We start from the raw sequence: 18,319 nt of genomic DNA on the forward strand, positions 1-18,319 counted from the left end.
AGAATATCAAACTACAATAAGTAATACACTTGAATATCAAGGAAAACCAATATAATTATAAGCTGTAGTTTTCAGTATTTTTTAAGAATTAATTCATTACACCGCCATTTACAAAATTCCTGAATTTTTCAACTGGATTTTAAAAGTGGAAGTATAATACTATACAACGTAAATATATTCTAATTTTCCAATAAAATGATGTGATAGTTGAAAAATTCCACCAAACATGCTCAAAAAACGTCCGAGTGCGCGTACGCGGTCGAGTGGTGGGGGAAGATCGGGAGATGAGGGGCAGTGGATATACAGGATGTAACAAAAACAAGGTTACAAACCTCGCCAGCAAATAGAACACTTAAAATTAGTAGGAGTACTTTTCTTTAATACCTTTCGACTACTTCGAGCTAATTACGTGAAATTTCGTATCTGGGGGTTTTTTGGGATGAGAAATTCAAATTTATCGACGATTTCGTTGTATCTTCTAGAGGACACCACAACCGGCCATTAGCAGAAACAACTTCTGGCTGTTTAAATTATAATATATGTTTTGTAGTATTATACTTCTACTTTTAAAATCCGGCTGAAAAATAAAAGATGAATTAATGGTAAATTGGAGTAGAAAACATATAAGCAACTGTCTTTTACACGATGGCATAGTCCGCTTGCTACTAGTATTTCTGTCATAAAATCACTGATTTAATGGCTCTATTGATTGGCCTATAAGTTTGACTAATTGGTCTTATCTTTTAATATGTTGCAGGAATCTGGACTGGTCTCTGCAGAGCGTGAAGTAATTAAACACCGACACCTGCAATCTCCACTAACACCGAAGTATTTTAGCACTAGTCTACCTTCAGCTAACTTCAACTCATTTATTTCGCTTTCGGCGGAACAAAGTTATGTACATCTTGCTCGTTGGGATTCTATCGATTAAGTTTATTAATTTTACAGTTTACAATTTCTTAATTATGTATATGTTTCATTATAAAAAATTCACCTTATCTCCTCGAATATTAACATATTTTCAATTATTACTTTTTCTTCTAGAATTTATAATGTAAATATGTTGTAGTGGAACTAAATATATATTTCTGCTTAAAGAACTATTTTAATTTTTTTTTGGTTTTTGAATTCTTGTCATCATTTACTAAAATAGATATCTAGCTAGATTAAAAATCACCGTGCAGTAATCAGAATGTAAAATATAAAATAAGACACCTTATCTTATAGAAAATTAATCGATAATTAAAAATTAAGTAGTCGTAAGATTTCTAAATTAAATAAAGAAATCAGAATTCATGGTAATTTTATAGATTAAAACTAAAAAATGGCACCGAAAAATAAAAATAGTATAAAGTAAACAAACAGTTATCATGAACCACTAAGTTTACTAATAGAAGGATATTTTCAATTTGATTTTTTTTCTGAAAAAGGTAAGTAACGCATTTTTTTAATCACCTTATAAATAAATAAGATATAATAAATATATTGGTGGCCTATGTATTTCGCAATGACTCTACAGTGTCCATGACGGATTTTAAGAAGCAAAGTAAAATATGGCCTCATTCATCTCGTTTTGTTTATGGAAACAACCTGTGTTGATTTAACCAATAAGGCTCAGAAATTTAAAGTTTTCAACTTTTTTTAACTATAAAGTGTTCCTTCTAATACATTAGAAGGAATACAATAATACAGGATCGTATTCGATGCAAAGTAATAAATCATTGCCTGTCAAGGGATCCAGTGTAGTACGATTTTAAGGGGTTTAGAAATTGAATAATTCTCTTATGCATTATGAAGGAATCAGTTCATGTCTAGCACCCCTTCCTCTATTCTCATAAACTATTTATTTTAATGTTAATTTTTTATAAATCCAATTTGTTTCCTAAATTCCACATATGTACTACATTTTACCTCTGTACGTGCCACTGTTTACTTGTTTTTTGGAGGCGGTTTCTGATTTACGACTAAGCTCGTCAGGTTAGTATTCGATATATAACCGATCAATTTGTACACTCGATGCACCTGGACGACTACAGCTACTACCAGAACACGGTGCGTGTGCAGCGGTATTTCAGATTTTACATTCAATTTCATTTTAAATTTGAAATGGTTCATCTTACGCTTCCTAAAAATGATGACATGATTTTCCTTTGATAAAAGACCGACAATTTTTTGCTCTACTTTGCATCGAATACGATCTTACTATAGGTCTGTTGCTTTATTTTATATTTTTCTCGCAATAAAATGCAACATTTCGTTTCACAATCAAGCAAAGCTGACAGCTAGAAGTTTATATTTCAACACTAACTTTTTTTTATCATAATAGTTCCACCCATCTGCGAGCATTTTGTAGATACCTACATTTAATAAATATTTTTTTAATTGGTAAAATAAATTATTGATGGCAATAAAGCCGACCGACCCTAAAGAGAAAATAGCAATAAATTTAAATATATTTAAAAAATCAAGGAGATAAGGGTGATGTTGACGTGAAACATTATGTGTATATATATATTTATATGAAAATTTATAATAAAGTAAATTTTAAATTGTTGAAATTATTACTATGGTATTTAAGGTAATTAGACACTTCAATTGCCTTTCAATTGCTGCTAAGTAAAAGAGAATAGTACTTAGTGTAGCTATTTGAATACTAATATAAACATTAATTCATTCCAAATATTTGTATATTTTGTATGTATTGATACTTAATTTTTGTACTCCTGGTACTAATGAGTATGCGGCTGATTTTAATTTGTTAGTAACTATTTACACTCATTAGTATAATGGAACATACATGCTTTTTTAAAAGAAGTCTAGGAATTGATAGATCTAACTAAAAAATATCTCTATTGGCAAAAACAATGAACAAGGTAATAAAACAATTTTTAAAAATGGGTGTCTTACTTTGTGTTTATTGAAGTTGGTCCCTAGTTGTAAATTTCATATTAAGCGCCACGTGCTGGTTCCGTTCAGTATAAAAGAAACAAAAGAAAAGTAAATGGACTGTATGAAAAAATAAGAATCGCATTGAATCGGCACTTACCAATTCGGTGCAGGTTTTCTTTGATGATTTCCAAGTTTTTCACAGGCACTGGGTGTTTATGTGGTTTTAGCGAAATTTTTAATTTGCGAGCGCTCTTTTGCAGTTAGGATACGTGCCTTTTCTTTTCTGCCACTTGTCATTTTCTTTTCTTCCTCTGATCGCTCGCGCACGCGAAATCGTGCCGATTCAAGATATGGTATTTTTATGAATAGAATTTAAATTTACGAAGTAACAAAAATAAGCTTGATGCTAATTAAGATTGACGCTAGTTAAATATAAATATAAGAAAAAGAAACTATTATAAATTAAACTTATAAACACTAGTGTTTAAGTTTTGCTAGAGTATATTTTATTAGGAGTGTGACAAATTGCAAGCACGGAATAATCCATTTCTGGACGTGTAATGAACGATATTTTTTATTATACTTCTTTGAAACATTACAAAATATAACTTAAAAAAAGACATAGGAAAGAAACTTACAACATTTTTATTTTCATAACAGTTACAGGAATAACAAAACATGTAGAGTAAGAATATTGAAAATTAACTAACTATTAATAATAACAGCTCCAACTGACTGCTGGTCATATTTTTAGGTCGTACAGCTGCATATTTAAGATGTAATTGTGCAGGGCTAAAATGTACATCCTTCATTGGTAATGGTGAAACTTGATGTGTGAGTTTTCGATCTCGTAAAAACACGACAGAAAGCGCTCATTATCTACCACATTTTTTCGACACACACCAAACATCCCAAATACTAAATTTGCTTTTGGTAATGGATATTGTTCATCTGGAGCTTCACATAAACATTTGGTTATTTGTTCTACTGGTAAAACTTTGGACTTGTTCGGTACATATCCTACAGCTTAACGCTTCAAGAAAGCAATAGTTTCTTTTATGGCCAAACAACTCTTTAGCATTGAGCATCGACTTCATATAATGTGGAAGATTTCATAGACTTAACTTTTTCGACAAAGTAAACTAGAAGAATATCGTCACTTACAGTTTTGATTTTGTTCAGATTTTGCCATTCAGTAAAATGTTGATATTCGTGTTCATATCTTGACCTGTATTTTACTGACAATAAATTCGCGTTGGCTTGTGCAGCTTTCTCTACGATACTTGTTATCAGGAATTACGGGATTTTCTTCTGAGTACATTTCATCGGCATAAATTTAATCGACAGAAAATAAACAATTCTGACAATACAGTGTTTGGTATGTATGATGCGTTTCCATGGTTACTCTCAAAGGTGATTTGTTTTAAATTAGTCTACGACAGATATGGTGGACAAAATGTCAAAAAATTTTACAGAAATGTATCTAAATATTCAAACATTTACGAATTAAAATACAAAATAGGTACAGGTTAAATATCAGAAAACATATAGACTTTCTTAAATTTAGTTTACTTTGCTGTATATTTCTATTAAACGTTAATTACTGCTTATCATAGCCTTATTCACTTCCAAATATCCTATGCAATCCTGATTTCGGGTCATTCACCTTCAGCTGATACCGTTTTTACTACTCAAAGAAAAGCCATTCACATAATCTCAGGTTTAAAATTTAAGAGGTGACTGCAGAGTACAGTTTAAGAATCTTGGTATTTTAACATTACCATGTACTTACGTACTCCAGTGCCTTTTGTACATAAAAGAAAACGAAGAGTCGTTTACTGTCCGTAGCCAAATCCATTCTCATAATACTAGAAACAAAAAATGACATAAACTTAAACTTTCACCGCTTTTAGGTAAAACACATAATGGCACATCATATCTGGGCATCCAGTTTTTTACTGCATTACCAGCTGCAATATGTCATCTCAACCCTACTTTACTTAAAAGAAAAATAAAACACTTTCTATTAACCAGCCCATTTTATACTACGCAAGAATTTTTAAAAAGTGATCTCATCCTAACATGACTAACTTAGACGTGGGCTTTGCACACTTTAGTTGCATTGTTTGTTTTTTCTTATTACATTACTCATAATCTTATTTTAATATGTATCATTTTCTGTTTGTTTGTTTTGTTGTCCTCTTACAAACATTTTATTTTAACATTTGACAACCATTTATTGCTTGTACTTGTATTGTTTTATTACAACTTTCTTTGTTCCTTAAATTATGAACTAGTTACGTGTCAACACTGTTATACGCGTGTGTGTGTCGTGTTGTATATTTTATTATTTTTTTTCATAATGATTTTATATTACTACTATAATTATTTTTTTTTTGACGTGTGTAAACACTTTTTGTGTACTAACACTAATAAATATCTATCTATTTTAAAGCCATATCGGTATTTTTATTTAGGGCACGGAAAGAATCAGAGATCGTGAAAACTTTTTTCCATGCGCTAGCCCAGAAAAGCTCATCTTACATTATTATTAATTCAGATGAAAATAAGGTGTTTTCAGAGAAGTATAATAAAAAAATTTTTATGAGCTTCATTAATCAGTAACCTAATCGAAATACATTTTCACAAGTTGATGTTTTTACCTAACTAGAACTAGGTCGATCACCAAAAATACTGCTGATGTGTTAAGAGACTAGTTTGTTAGATCTACCTGAAAACCTTCCAATTGGCTGAATAAAGAATTTAATAAATTACACAGTAAATAAGTAGGTACGTAGAATTCTTTATCCTTAAACTTTTGATGAAAAGTTAACATATACAACAGTTGCTCAAGTACATACAGAGAAAATCCCAGACATTACAATATTTAATTTTTATTTATTTATAATATTCAAATATTCAATAAGCAGGAACTGCAAAAATATAACACATGAGGCCTAAAAATGTTATCCATATTTAAGACGACAAATTATTTACTATCCAAATTCATCATTTCGTAGAGTCAAGAATTACTGTAATATATCTGTCTGGCTAGTTGGCCTACTAACTTCAGTGTGATGGGACAGGGGACAGGAGATATCGATAACTAAATTTTATCAATATTTATAACTTAGTTTATTGTAAGAAAACAAATATTTTATAAATTAATATATTGTATCTATAATTTTTTAGTTAGACCGAAAGTTTTGATTTAATAAACTTAATCTCTCAGAAATTAATACATTTATGTGGACCATTTTGGTGATGCATGTATTGGTACCTAGGAAACTATAAGAGATAGGAGAATGGTCAAATGGGAAAGTTTCAGACAGTTCTGTTGCTAACTTAATGGCGCTTGCAGATGGGTCCTAGCTGGTCAGGTTTTTGTTATTTTGAAAAAAATATAAATAAATGATGTTTTCGAAAGTCATCTGTAGTTTTTTTATTTAGAGAGATTTTTAAAATTTGAAAACATATTTTCACAGCAAGTTTTTTTGAGGAATTTCACTGTATATTTAAGATTTTCATTGTAACGTTTCGGTTGCGAGAAACCATCAACTTCCTTTTTTCTTATAGGCGCCATATTCTATTTTAAGCTAAGCGGGCGCCATTATTCCATGGCTAGAAATTGGCCTCAATGATTTGGGATCGACAACTAAGCAAATACAAAATTTTTTTGGATTTTCAATGATATAATATAAGAAAAAATTTCAGAAACAACCTCAAAAATCAAAATTTAAATATTTTTAATAAATCTAACACCGCACAATTTTTTAGAAGTTTCAAATGTTTGTAATTAAGCGCCATTAAGTTAGCAACAGAACTGTCTAAAACTTTCCCCATTTGACCATTTTCCTATCTCTTATAGTTTCCAACATGTACATGTATCACCAAATTAGTCCACACTGTATGGTATATATACAGGGTGTATCGCATAGGAATCAACACAGAGCAGGGGCATGTAGGGGAACCACAAATATGGTGATTTAACGCAACTTACCTTTATAGTAAGCTGCACCCCTGAGAAGTTATAGGCCTTGAAAGTGGAATTTCAAAGGACCCCGCACATTTTATATGGAAAACGGTCTTCCGGTGAAATTTGCTAAAAATTTGGGAAATTGTTCATTTTGTACCCCTGATCAAAAGTGTCAATGGGGTCGAAGCTCAAAATGCCCATCTTTAGGCTCTACGGCAATTTTTAGTGGCCAAAAACGGCAAAAATTCATTCAGCGTGTCTTCTCTTTCGCTTTATTTACATTCTTTCTCTAGAAATCCGCTTCAGTTATGAACTGCGAACTCTTGGAAAATCTTTGGCAACTCTTTGGCAACTCTTGGGAACTCTTTGAAAAAATGCATGAGAGTTCCGAGTTCATTGAAGGTTATTAAAACCACAAAATAATATTGAGACGGTGTGTATTAAATCTTGTATAATTGTGCATTCAAAAACCCTCTCACACAAATACATATACACACATATAATTAGACATGGACATATTCCTACATAAAATACTCACACGCATACAATTTAATGAAAACTTAAGGGACTGTACAAGCATTAAACATAATATTTAAAAAAATGAATTTTTGCCGTTTTTGGCCACTAAAAATTGCCGTAGAGCCTAAAGATGGGCATTTTGAGCATCGACCCCATTGACACTTTTGATCAGGGGTACAAAACGAACAATTTCCCAAATTTTTAGCAAATTTCACCGGAAGACCGTTTTCCATATAAAATGTGCGGGGTCCTTTAAAAAAAAATCTATCTGTTATACTGGAACTTAGAGCAACCAAATTACGGTGTTAGTGTACCAAGAACATTAATCGACAATAAGTAGAGTTCAATTAAAACATTTTAAAACATTGATCAGGGATGATGCACCATTAAAATATGACAGAATTTTTTTAACCCACTAATCAAAATCATCAAAAATTCAAAAGTTGGCTTCAACTTTCGATGAAGAATAAAATGCCTGAGAGAAAATGGTGACCATTTTGAGGAATTTCTATAACTTATCAATGCAAATTGTATTATTTCTGTTGTTTGTTATTCTATTAAATTGGTATTCCAACGTTTTTCCTGATCGTCAACTTTCGAATTTCTGATAATTTTAAATAACACAGCTACAATACGTATTATTTGTTATTCGTGTTTTTGTTGAAAACTTTAAAGTTTTTCCAAAACTAACAAGAGTAAGTAAAGTTTTAGAATTAAATTTCCCATAAAGTAATAATTTTTTTAAGTAAATTTGGTTTTTCTAATATAACTGATATATTGATTTTATTTGAAATTTGAAACCCCCCTTTCAAGGCCTATAACTTCTCAGGGGTGCAGCTTAGTATAAAGGTAAGTCGTGTTAAATCATCATATTTTGGGTTCCCCTACATGCTCGTGCTCTGCGTCAATTATTATGCGAAACACGCTGTATAATTAAAGTCAATGTCTTATTTGAATATTTCTCTTTTAAGTGCATTGGTCATAACAATATTTTCGATTTTTCGTAATATTTTCAGTACACGGAGTACCTTGAAAATTTGCACACCTATACCCTTTTAAGGTGGCAATTACAAATATGATAACTGTGTTGCAGCCACTTCTAAGGGGCGCTAACTACTCTCTTCTATCAATGTAAAAATAGCTTTAATCTTTTGAATTTTGAAAATCTTTTAGAATTACTCATTAATATTTTAGAGACTATAGATCAAATTTAAATTAAACAACTGCCATATTTGTAATTTCCACCTTAAAAACCAAGGGTTTGCAAATCATCAAGATGATCCGTATAAACCAACCAAATATTGTATAACAGATATGTTTTGATTTTGATTAACCTTGAGAAATTTTTAAGCAGTAGTTTGCTAACAATTGTGAAATTGGTTGTAATATTAATAACAAAATATTTATATTACTTAATTGTACAAAATGCCCAATTACAAAATTAACTTTAACGAAAATTTTTATATTTGTCTTCAATTTCCTTAGTTTCGTCTTCTAAAGTTTGCAGTTTGGCTCGAACTCGATGTAATATTTCTTCCGTTACACCATCTGAACTTACTTCGCTATAATCAGTATGCTTTTGTACTTCAACTGAAAATAAACAGAAATGCACATCTGTAGTTAATTATATTTTTTTGTATTGGGAACCATTATAGCATTTGAAAGAGAACAAAATTGTTCATCAGGTTGCGCAAAAATATACAGTGTGTTCCATTTACAAAAACAGTTAAGATGGTTTAGAGTCGACTAAATTATTGGGCATTAAGTTTCTACCATCCTGTATGAAACTAAATTATTTTGAAATTGATGTTGAATCCAAAATTTGAAACTTCCTTTTATTAACATAATTTTACTAACTTGCAAATGACCATTTTAGTTGATTGGTTTTCATTAGCAAAAATTGATATCATTTAATACCTCCCTTTATGTCTAATTTATTATTAAAAGTAAAATTGAAGAGAAAAAGTCCAGTAGTCACATCGCATGAATTCTGTGCTCTTTATAAGTTTATATTAAATGTATTGTTTTATCAATATTAGGCCATGCAAAACTCATTAAACAAAAATGAATAAAATGATATTGATAACGTGCGTTTCTAATGTGTTCTAACTATTCTTTTTCTACATTAAGTGATCTTTTAAATTTTCATTAAAATATTTAAAAAACTTATACTTAGTACTGAATGAAAAAAATTAAAATTACCTTCTAGCAGATGATCTCCATACAAATTGTTAAATAGTTCTTCAGTATAGTCTTTATTTATTGTAGAATTCAGGAAGCTTAGTTTAATTTGGCAATTCTCAAACTTACTTAAAAGATTTTTATATATTAAGAACAATTTTTGTAACATAACTTTTTGTATCTTATTTTCTTTTTTTAAAATCGTATTTTCATTTAGTAAGTCTTCAATTAATTTCATATTTTCCGTACAGTCTTTACTACAGTGTGGTAGCTGACATGTTACCTTGTCTTCTTCCTTGGGCATTGGTAAATTGTTTAGTTTTAAATTATCTTTTGATTCATCATTCTTAAATTTCGAATGCTCAATTTGTTTCTTCTGCAATAAGACATTCTCATTCGACAAATTTTCTTTGTTTAATACATTTTCCAAATGTAATTTTTCTTTATCATAATTTTCATTAATTTTTAGTAGCTGACCTTGTAATATATGTTTTGCTTTATGTAATTTTTTAATAGTACGATCTTTGAAAGTTAATTCACTTTTAAGCTGATCAATTACATCTAATAATTCCTTTTTCTGTTGTTGTCTTTTTATTTCATAGAATAAATTAATATTTTGACTAAGTTTCTTCACATAACAGTTGGATAAATTCGTAAGTGTTAAGAGTTCCTCAATTCTCTGCATGAAGTTTATTTCGGTGCTGTTATCTGAAACAATAAAATCTTGAAAAAGTTAAAACACTTGAATGTTTAAAATTACAAATATAATTTAAATATATCCCGCCCTCGTGATAAATTTCAACTAAGTATCTTAAAAAATAAAAAACAATGAAATTATTACTAAAAACTTTTTTGTTATTGCAGTTAACATCCTGTATCTTGAAAAAGGGCGTCCCTGTATCTTGCAAAATGGCGTCTAATGACATAAGAGAAGTCTGTATTTCCGTTCAAAAGAATCTGTAGTAAGTCTGTGGTAGTAAACAACTTCGCTTGTTTTTTTTGTAATACTCTGTACAAATACGTACTAAAGTAATTTTTCATTGGAGTCTATTATCACAATATTTTGGTAATTTTATAATATTAATTTATTTTATTTATTATTAATTTTATCATATTAAGAAAATGTACAAAGTAAAAAAATAATATAGTGTATATATGAGAAATAAAAGCATTGATACAAAAGGAATTATTTTTTGAAATAATTTATGAAATAATAGAATCTTTAAAAAACTTCTACATGTAGAATACTGCTGATAGAAAGTACATTAATAGATTTGGGCTTTTTTACAATCTGGTGGCAATTTCCTTAGGCTCTTAAATATACATATATATCTATCAACTACAAATTTAACAAAAATTTTTATATATTCACACCATATCTAAGATAAGGATGTCTAGTACTTTTTTCTGTCTATAAAGGTTGAGTAAAAAAAGTTTTTCCCAGTCAATCCTTTCCTTAAAATATATTCACCTTTTTATTTTCGTTCAGTTCATTCATTTTAGGGTTTCTTAGAATTGCAACGTTGCATAAAAAATTTGAGTCCACAGTGAAATTCTTTAAAGTACAAGTAAAGAACCCATATATATATTAAACAAATTCGCAGGAATCTAAATTACATAAAGTTTAAATTATTTATTAGCACTACAATAGCCAAGATTGTTGTACTCATTGGAACCCCCTAAAAACAGAAACAAATTCAAGAGGATATCAAAACAGTTAAAGATGCAGGAGTGTCTCAAATTAGAAAGAAGTTGCACCATTAGGGGGACCATTGAAAAATCGTAAACATATTTCAGATATACATATTTTTTATTAATATAAATATATTTTTTTTATAATTCTTTTAGTTTTCTGATATTGTCAGAGCTACAGCAAAAGGAAGTCTTTGTGAGAACTTTTTCTCTACTTTCACATAGAAATATCAGTTTTCTCATTCGATGTTTTGATTTAGTAAAAACAACATAATATTTTTCAAATACCCTGTCCCTGGCTTAATTTTTGAAAATACATATTTTTAATTCTGTATGCACTCATGACGGTTTAATTATGTTTCAAATACACTTTAGACATCACCGGGAATACAGGGTGTTTCTGAAATAAGTGCTTTCTTTGAAAAGGGTGATAGAGGGTACGAAAATGAGCAACTTTTATTAAGCAACTGATGGTCTAAAACATTACATTTTAAATTGAAAAATAAAATTCACATAAAGGTTTAAACGAATTTAAAGCCGTCCCTGGTGTGGCAACCAGCTGTACCTTTGATATGGAAGTTGCCACGCGCTGCACTGCTGGCGGTTTTGATGGTTTAAATTTTGTGTGTTCTAAAATGCTGAAATTTATTCAAATCTCGTTTAAAAGCAACACAAAAATTAAACGAATAAACGAATTACTTACCAATAGATGCTTTCAAACGACGGCCAAAATTAATCCGCATAGGTGTAAATACTCCCGGCATTTATCGCATTTCATTACCGGCAGCAAAAATACACTGTTGAAGATCTAATGCATCGGAATAGGTTCAGTACACGTTTTGTTTCATACACCCCCAAACAAATTAAAACATCAATTATCAGATTTCATAACTATCAGAAACATTATTCTAAAATGAATATTAAACTGCACAATACCTCTTTGTCAGACACCGACAATGCAATAACTTTTCTAGGCTTTAGATTAGATGCGTGCTTAAATTGGAAGGAACATTGTAATAAACTAATATTAAAATTAAATTTTTTGTGCTATCTGTTTAGAAGCTTAAACCCAATTCTTCGTAAGGAACAACTTATCAATTTGTATAATGTCCAAGTGGTATCCCGGTTGAGGTACGGTGTGTGTTTCTGGGGCAATTCTGCTCTACCACCAGATGTATTTATTGCTCAAAAAAAGATGTTACAATGTATAGCCAGTGTCCCGAGGTATCATACGTATAAAGGCTTATTTAAGGAGTATGGAGTGCCAACACTCACAGGAATTTTTATTTTTGAATTGTGTACCTATGTGTATTTAAATCGTTACAATTTTCCAACAAAAAGTACTACTCATGGAATAAATACCCGGCAGAAAGATGATTATCATATACCGTACTATAAATACAAAATATCCTTAAATTCTCCTAATTGTTTAGGTTTGAAAGTTTTTAGCCACTTACCAATGGAAATTAGGCAAATCCAAGTTTTTAAATCTTTTAAATATAGATTAAAACTGATAGATGTTTTTATGATCTTAATGAGTTTTTGTTGTCTTAGTTTTAAGTGATTAATTGACTATTCCTATGTATGTGCATATCTTAAAGGAAAATAGTTATTATTATTATTAGTATTACAAAAAGTCCAGAGGGTTCATATCCGGACTTCGTGCTGGCCAACGTACAGGGCCATTTCGTCCTATTCATTGATACTAAACAATATGTCCCAAAAGTATGGAAACAGCACAATAACTTTCGAAAAATGCATTTTGAGGAAAAATGATTCAGACAAAAGATTTAGGATTTTTCCCTGGCTATTCAATGGTGACCCTAGATTTGACCTTGACCTTCAAGGTTATTTCAAGGTCAAGTAAATTTTTTCAAATGGGATGCCCTACTTTTGACCCCGGAAATGAAGAGCGGAAAATTTTACGTTCAGATATGTCCTTGACCATTTTCCAAGATGGCGGATCCAACATGGCGGACGCGATTCCAAAAAATTAACCGATTTACGCCAAATTTGATATAGGGGGGTTTTTTGGGGTCGCTGACTACGAATCTGAAATCTGTTTTTGAGGAATTTTAGTCCAAGATGGCGGATCCAAGATGGCGGACGCGATTTCAAAAATCAACCGATTTTTGCCAAAATTGATATAGTGCGGTTTTTGAAAGTGAAGGCCACGGTCAAATCAAGGGTCACCGTCAGATAGCCAGGGAAGGGAAAAATCCTACGTTACTTATGGTAATTTTTTTTGCAACCCGTTGTTTTCAAGACAGCGCGCCAAACCATGCGTGACTTTGATTTGACCTTTAATGGTCAAATTCGGAAAATGGTCAAGGACATATCTGAACGTAAAATTTTCCGCTATTTTCATTTCCGGGGTCAAAAGTAGGGCATCCCAATTGAACAAATTAACTTGACCTTCAAATAACCTTGAACGTCAAGATCAAATCTAGGGTCACCATTGAATAGCCAGGGAAAAATCCTAAATCTTTTGTCTGAATAATTTTTCCCCAAAATGCATTTTTCGAAAGTTATTGTGCCATTTCCATACTTTTGGGACACGCTGTATACATGAATGTTTTTTACTGTTTTTTAATATTTGTAACTACAATATATTTCTCTGCATTATGTAATTATTAAGAATATAAAAAATAGAGCAGAAATTTTAAATTTTCTGAGGGTTAGAAGTCAAATTTCTACAATACTGAATCTTCCGAATTGTTAAAGATTATTTTGTATTTAAAATTCTACTACATTTTTTTTTGTCAATCAAACAGTTTTAGAATCATTTTTTATTATTCAACTGATAAGCTTATTTTCGATTAAAGAAAAATAACTCAAAAATGCTATTTTTCAAATTATATCAGTGTTTTCCTTTTGAAATACAATTACAAATCAAATGATTTTATCGAATTTCCAAAGTATTTAGTAACACCGATTTTCTAAAATTGCATATGCAACAAATATTACATACTTCAAGAGTATAATCTAGAACCCAAATGGTGTCGATTTAACTAAACTTGCTTAAACGAAAAATGTCGCAACAAAAGTTATAGGGTGTTAAAGTTTCTTTTTTTTATTTCTTGTTTTCTCCTTAACTCAGAACTCAGTGAACCGATTTGAACAAAATTTGCTGTTGGTTAGTTTGTCTTCAAGAAGTATGCAGTGATTATGTTCCTATATTCCTATATATTTCTAAGTATTTCTTAATACATACCCCATATTTTTTGGAAATAACTACGTATCCATAATAAACATAATAAATAACATGATTAATTACATATAAACTGAAAGGTGGCAGTAATAAAAGTCTACTAATTTATAATAAATGTTCTACATTCCCCCATTCTCTTCGATCCTTGATACTCTTAAATTGATGTATTCAAAAAAGTTACAATAAGTATCTCGTAAACGAGGCCCCTCATAAAAATTTTACAAGTGTGAAAAAAATAGTAAGTATCAAATAGTCATTCCTATTTTAGTCAGTAAAATTGAAATAAATAAAATGGCACAACTAACCAATAGATAGTAAAAAATACAAATTCAGTTAAATTAAACTAAATGTTCAGTATATGTACCATCTTCACAAATAGATACTCGGGCTCGTTTATTCAGAGTAACGAATATTCTGAAAAATATGTGATTTAAGCCAAAAGTGCTCTCCACTTGTACAATTCATTCTCTTAGCTGTTGTTTACTTAGTATTGAAACCATATAAACGAAATCATTCATAAAATACCATAAACTAAAGCTCAATGGGTTGAGATCGGAGAAATGAGCTGGCCATTTAACAGGTGCAAGCCGTCACCTGCCAATGCACCAATTAGGAAAGATTTCATTTAAATGGACATTTTGATAGTAATGTGGAAGAGCATCGTCAAGTTGAAATCATATATTTTGACAAACTGCAAGAGACAAATCATCAAATAAGGCCATGAAAGAGTTTTGTAAAACAAATAAGAATTCATTAGAATTTATACACGGTGGTAAAAAAAAACTTGACCTAAAAATTTTCAACTATTCCTGCCCATATGTTTAGTTTAAAGTATGTCTGATCGTGTGTCTCTACAATTGTTTGGATTTTCATCGGCCCATAAGTGGGTATTATGAATATTCATCACCCAACAGCATAACTAAGTATATGTTATTTCAGAAAATGACAGAACATCTCTACCAGGTGTTCCACATAAAAGTCCTCAAGTCTCGTTATCTTAGCAATGAAGAGATATTTTGATTTTGAAAAAAAAACAAGATAGAACTGTTCGATGGTTTCGTCAAGCAGTGCAACTTTTTTTTTCAGAGCAAATTGGAGATGACGCTGAAGTCAAAACGTCAACTAAACTGATGTCACGTATACAAAAAATTGCAATATCTCGTAAACTCGAGTCCCCAATCAAAATCTTATGATAAATAAAGAAATGCTCTATCTAAAAAAAAATATTCTAAAACCATAGGCCTACTAAAAAAAATTGAAGGGGTCCATGGGTACTACAACCCCCCTTTCCTCCATTCGTGATCTGATATTTTAGGCCAAAATTACACAGAAAATGTGCCGACATAAGATAAAAATGTGTCAAATCTCAAACAAATATCTCTAAAATTACAGGAGGTATCCAAATATAATTTTTAGTTTTGATTTTGACACCCCGTATTTTGAAAATGGGGCTTTAAAATGAAAAATGGCAAAAGAGAAGTCTCATTAGTCCATAGAATACGTGATTAATGGCTTGACCTACTAATTTGTAACACCCTGTATATTTATGGTTTAAGGTAATATAAAAATGTCAATGCTTGGATATAATTTCACTTTAATTTTTACATAAGTACCTTTGCTCTTTTGCAATTACTAAATAAATAAAAATTATATTCTTACCCGTAAGCATGGCATGTATAATTTTAGACAAATTTCCATCGTTTACTTCTGTAATTACTTTCGGAGGTCGACACATTAAGGTTATTAAACAAGATAATATTGAATTATTTTCTTGTGCATTAAAATAAATACTTAGTAATTCATCATAAAGTGGGTTACTTTTTGTCAAGCCAATCAAGTCCAGTATTTTAAAAATATTTTCTCTATCAAAAAATACATTGCAAAATTCATTCTGCTTTTCTTCATTAAAACGAATTGAATAATCCGGCAGAACACTGGTAAATGAGGTTTCTGTGTTAAAAATGGATAAAGAGTAGTAATACTTATTCTGCATCAAATACTCCGCTACTATCAAGTTAAAAACTTGATTAGGTAAATTGGTGGAGTGTGATTTGTTTTGATTAATGTTTCTTCCAATTGTCGTGTCTTTTAAAAGACTAACAAGTTTAAACCGTAAATGCATTCTCAGTTCTGTTAATACACCTTTTTCATGAAACCACAAATTCAGCATCTCTTGGAATTCATGAGGAGAGAGAATTTTAGTTAAACTTTTTTGGGAAAATACTGCTCTTGGATTATCCATTTTACATATTCACCATCGTTCGTAATCACAAGCTAATAAATAGCACTATTTATTTTTAATTTAAAACCAGGAGCTCCTCGTTTCACTCTCCTACTTTTGACAGATCTGCGCTTTAGTATGGGAACGCGTAGTAAGGTGCGCTGATGATTTGTCGTTGGGCCGGTGATTTGCCCTAAGTCACCACCCCAACGACACCCCCTCCCCCTGCCGCTAACCTTTTGTGTTTCAGAAACAGCCAGGATCAAGAAACGAAGACAACGACACACACACACACACACACATACACACCCCCATACCCTCCTTACCCTTCCCCTCCCGCGCTAGCCTAAGGGCCACCTTAGCAAAGAGCATCCCAGGCTGCATAGCCGCACTACCCTACCCAACCATACCACACATAAACATGACACTACCCCCGGGGTTTACACAGACGAGCCGGCGAAGCAAGAAGAGCGCCAGAAGAAAGGGCCCTAGCCGGCGGGGCCCAGCCAGGACAAAAGGAGGTCCCACAAAGCGCCTACACCGGCCGCATTTGCGGTCGGGGTAGACGACGGATGGGGCCCACCTACGAAGGCTGTCCAGGCCTACACGAGATGAGGCAGGATAAAGAGGGATAATCCCCCTCGATCCCAAATCATTGAGGCCAATTTCNTTTTTTAAATCACACCCGCACATCCACTGTTTTTGCGTATACATTATTGTTAAATTGTCTTTTGTAACTTTTACTACGGCTTGTTGCACTAACTTCAATATTTAATTCTGGTGTTGGCCTACCTAATTCTTTTATTTTTAGTTTATCCTCATAAGGCAGAAAACCAAATAAAGTTTTTTGTAAAAACGAAACACTATTCATTTTAATAATATAATATCCGTAGACGCCCAAACGAAAATATTCACACGTGTCCGCCAAATACCACGAACGAAATATTACTGCATTTCAGCAGCTTGGCGCTGTCGGTATTAGCGACACATAACTCCCATTTACGCCTGTACTGGGTCACGTGCCTGATTAGCCAATAAAAACAAAGGACGCATCTAATTGCTCGCTGTGAGCACATTTTGTATATGAGGTTGCATATATTAAGGTTATTAAGGGGCGTAGCTCGCGTCGTAATAAATAATAATATAAGCTCCCAGATTTATTTTAGCGCGAGTACATTTGGATTCTTTAAATATTTTGTTGATGTTTAATATGATTAAATACATAAAATTTTATGTGTTCTGCAGCTCCGCAGCTCTTATGGTAAAACCGCCACTGATCGTGGTTAAGATTGATAAAATTCCGATCAGTAAAAAATGTCTTACTATGATTTTGCGATATACACTGATAATTCTGTTCATTTAAAAACTAAATTAACACTACACGCAAAGAACTACTTTTGGTAAGAGAAATATAACAGACCCTTGAAATTAAACTTTCTTTACTGTAGCTGCCCGAGTACTTTACTCTAGATCGAGGGTAAGGTTCACGTGGAGTTTCCCCCATGTAAAAGATAGGGAAACTGGCGTCCGAGACTAACCGAAAAAAGGATTTATCTTCATAAAATATACTTAAATTTCATTGTCATTTTTTGAAAAATAAGAAAAATAAGAAAATATCTGATTGTACTAT

General features: G+C 31.4%; 2 protein-coding genes across 7 annotated transcripts in view; one reads left to right on the forward strand and one right to left on the reverse strand.

Annotated features, from left to right (window-relative positions):
• Positions 1–1,003, forward strand: part of LOC108912804 (protein Fe65 homolog) — a 56,000-nt gene extending 54,997 nt beyond the window's left edge. For all 5 annotated transcript variants that reach the window (XM_018718187.1, XM_018718189.1, XM_018718190.1 and 2 more), the window contains one exon: positions 758–1,003. The gene's annotated coding sequence lies outside the window, so the exon portion shown is untranslated. The remainder of the gene's footprint in view (positions 1–757) is intronic.
• A 7,235-nt stretch (positions 1,004–8,238) lies between these two features.
• On the reverse strand, positions 8,239–16,741 carry LOC108912805. 2 transcript variants are annotated; one of them, XM_018718193.2, is made up of 3 exons: positions 16,128–16,741; positions 9,587–10,273; positions 8,239–8,974 (listed from the first exon to the last, which is right to left on the reverse strand). In XM_018718193.2, the coding sequence occupies exons 1-3, from the start codon at positions 16,708–16,710 to the stop codon at positions 8,832–8,834; spliced, it is 1,413 nt and encodes a 470-aa protein (XP_018573709.1). In that variant the 5' UTR covers positions 16,711–16,741; the 3' UTR covers positions 8,239–8,831. The 2 variants fall into 2 exon arrangements, with proteins under 2 accessions (XP_018573709.1, XP_018573710.1); XM_018718194.2 differs by lacking the exon at positions 16,128–16,741 and adding an exon at positions 11,961–12,971.
• Between the last annotated feature and the right edge of the window lie 1,578 nt (positions 16,742–18,319).

This window comes from Anoplophora glabripennis, unplaced genomic scaffold, assembly GCF_000390285.2.
Source record: "Anoplophora glabripennis isolate ALB-LARVAE unplaced genomic scaffold, Agla_2.0 scaffold836, whole genome shotgun sequence".
NCBI classification, from domain to species: domain Eukaryota; kingdom Metazoa; phylum Arthropoda; class Insecta; order Coleoptera; family Cerambycidae; genus Anoplophora; species Anoplophora glabripennis.

Bases quoted from the DNA above. Each gene is read 5' to 3' on its own strand.
- LOC108912805 (XM_018718193.2), bottom strand. From the start codon at position 16,710: ATGGATAATCCAAGAGCAGTATTTTCCCAAAAAAGTTTAACTAAAATT. The intron at 10,274-16,127 runs GTAAGAATATAA...TTATTGTTTCAG, and splicing joins TATACATGCCATGCTTACGG to ATAACAGCACCGAAATAAAC. The intron at 8,975-9,586 runs GTAATTTTAATT...GTTTATTTTCAG, and splicing joins TGGAGATCATCTGCTAGAAG to TTGAAGTACAAAAGCATACT.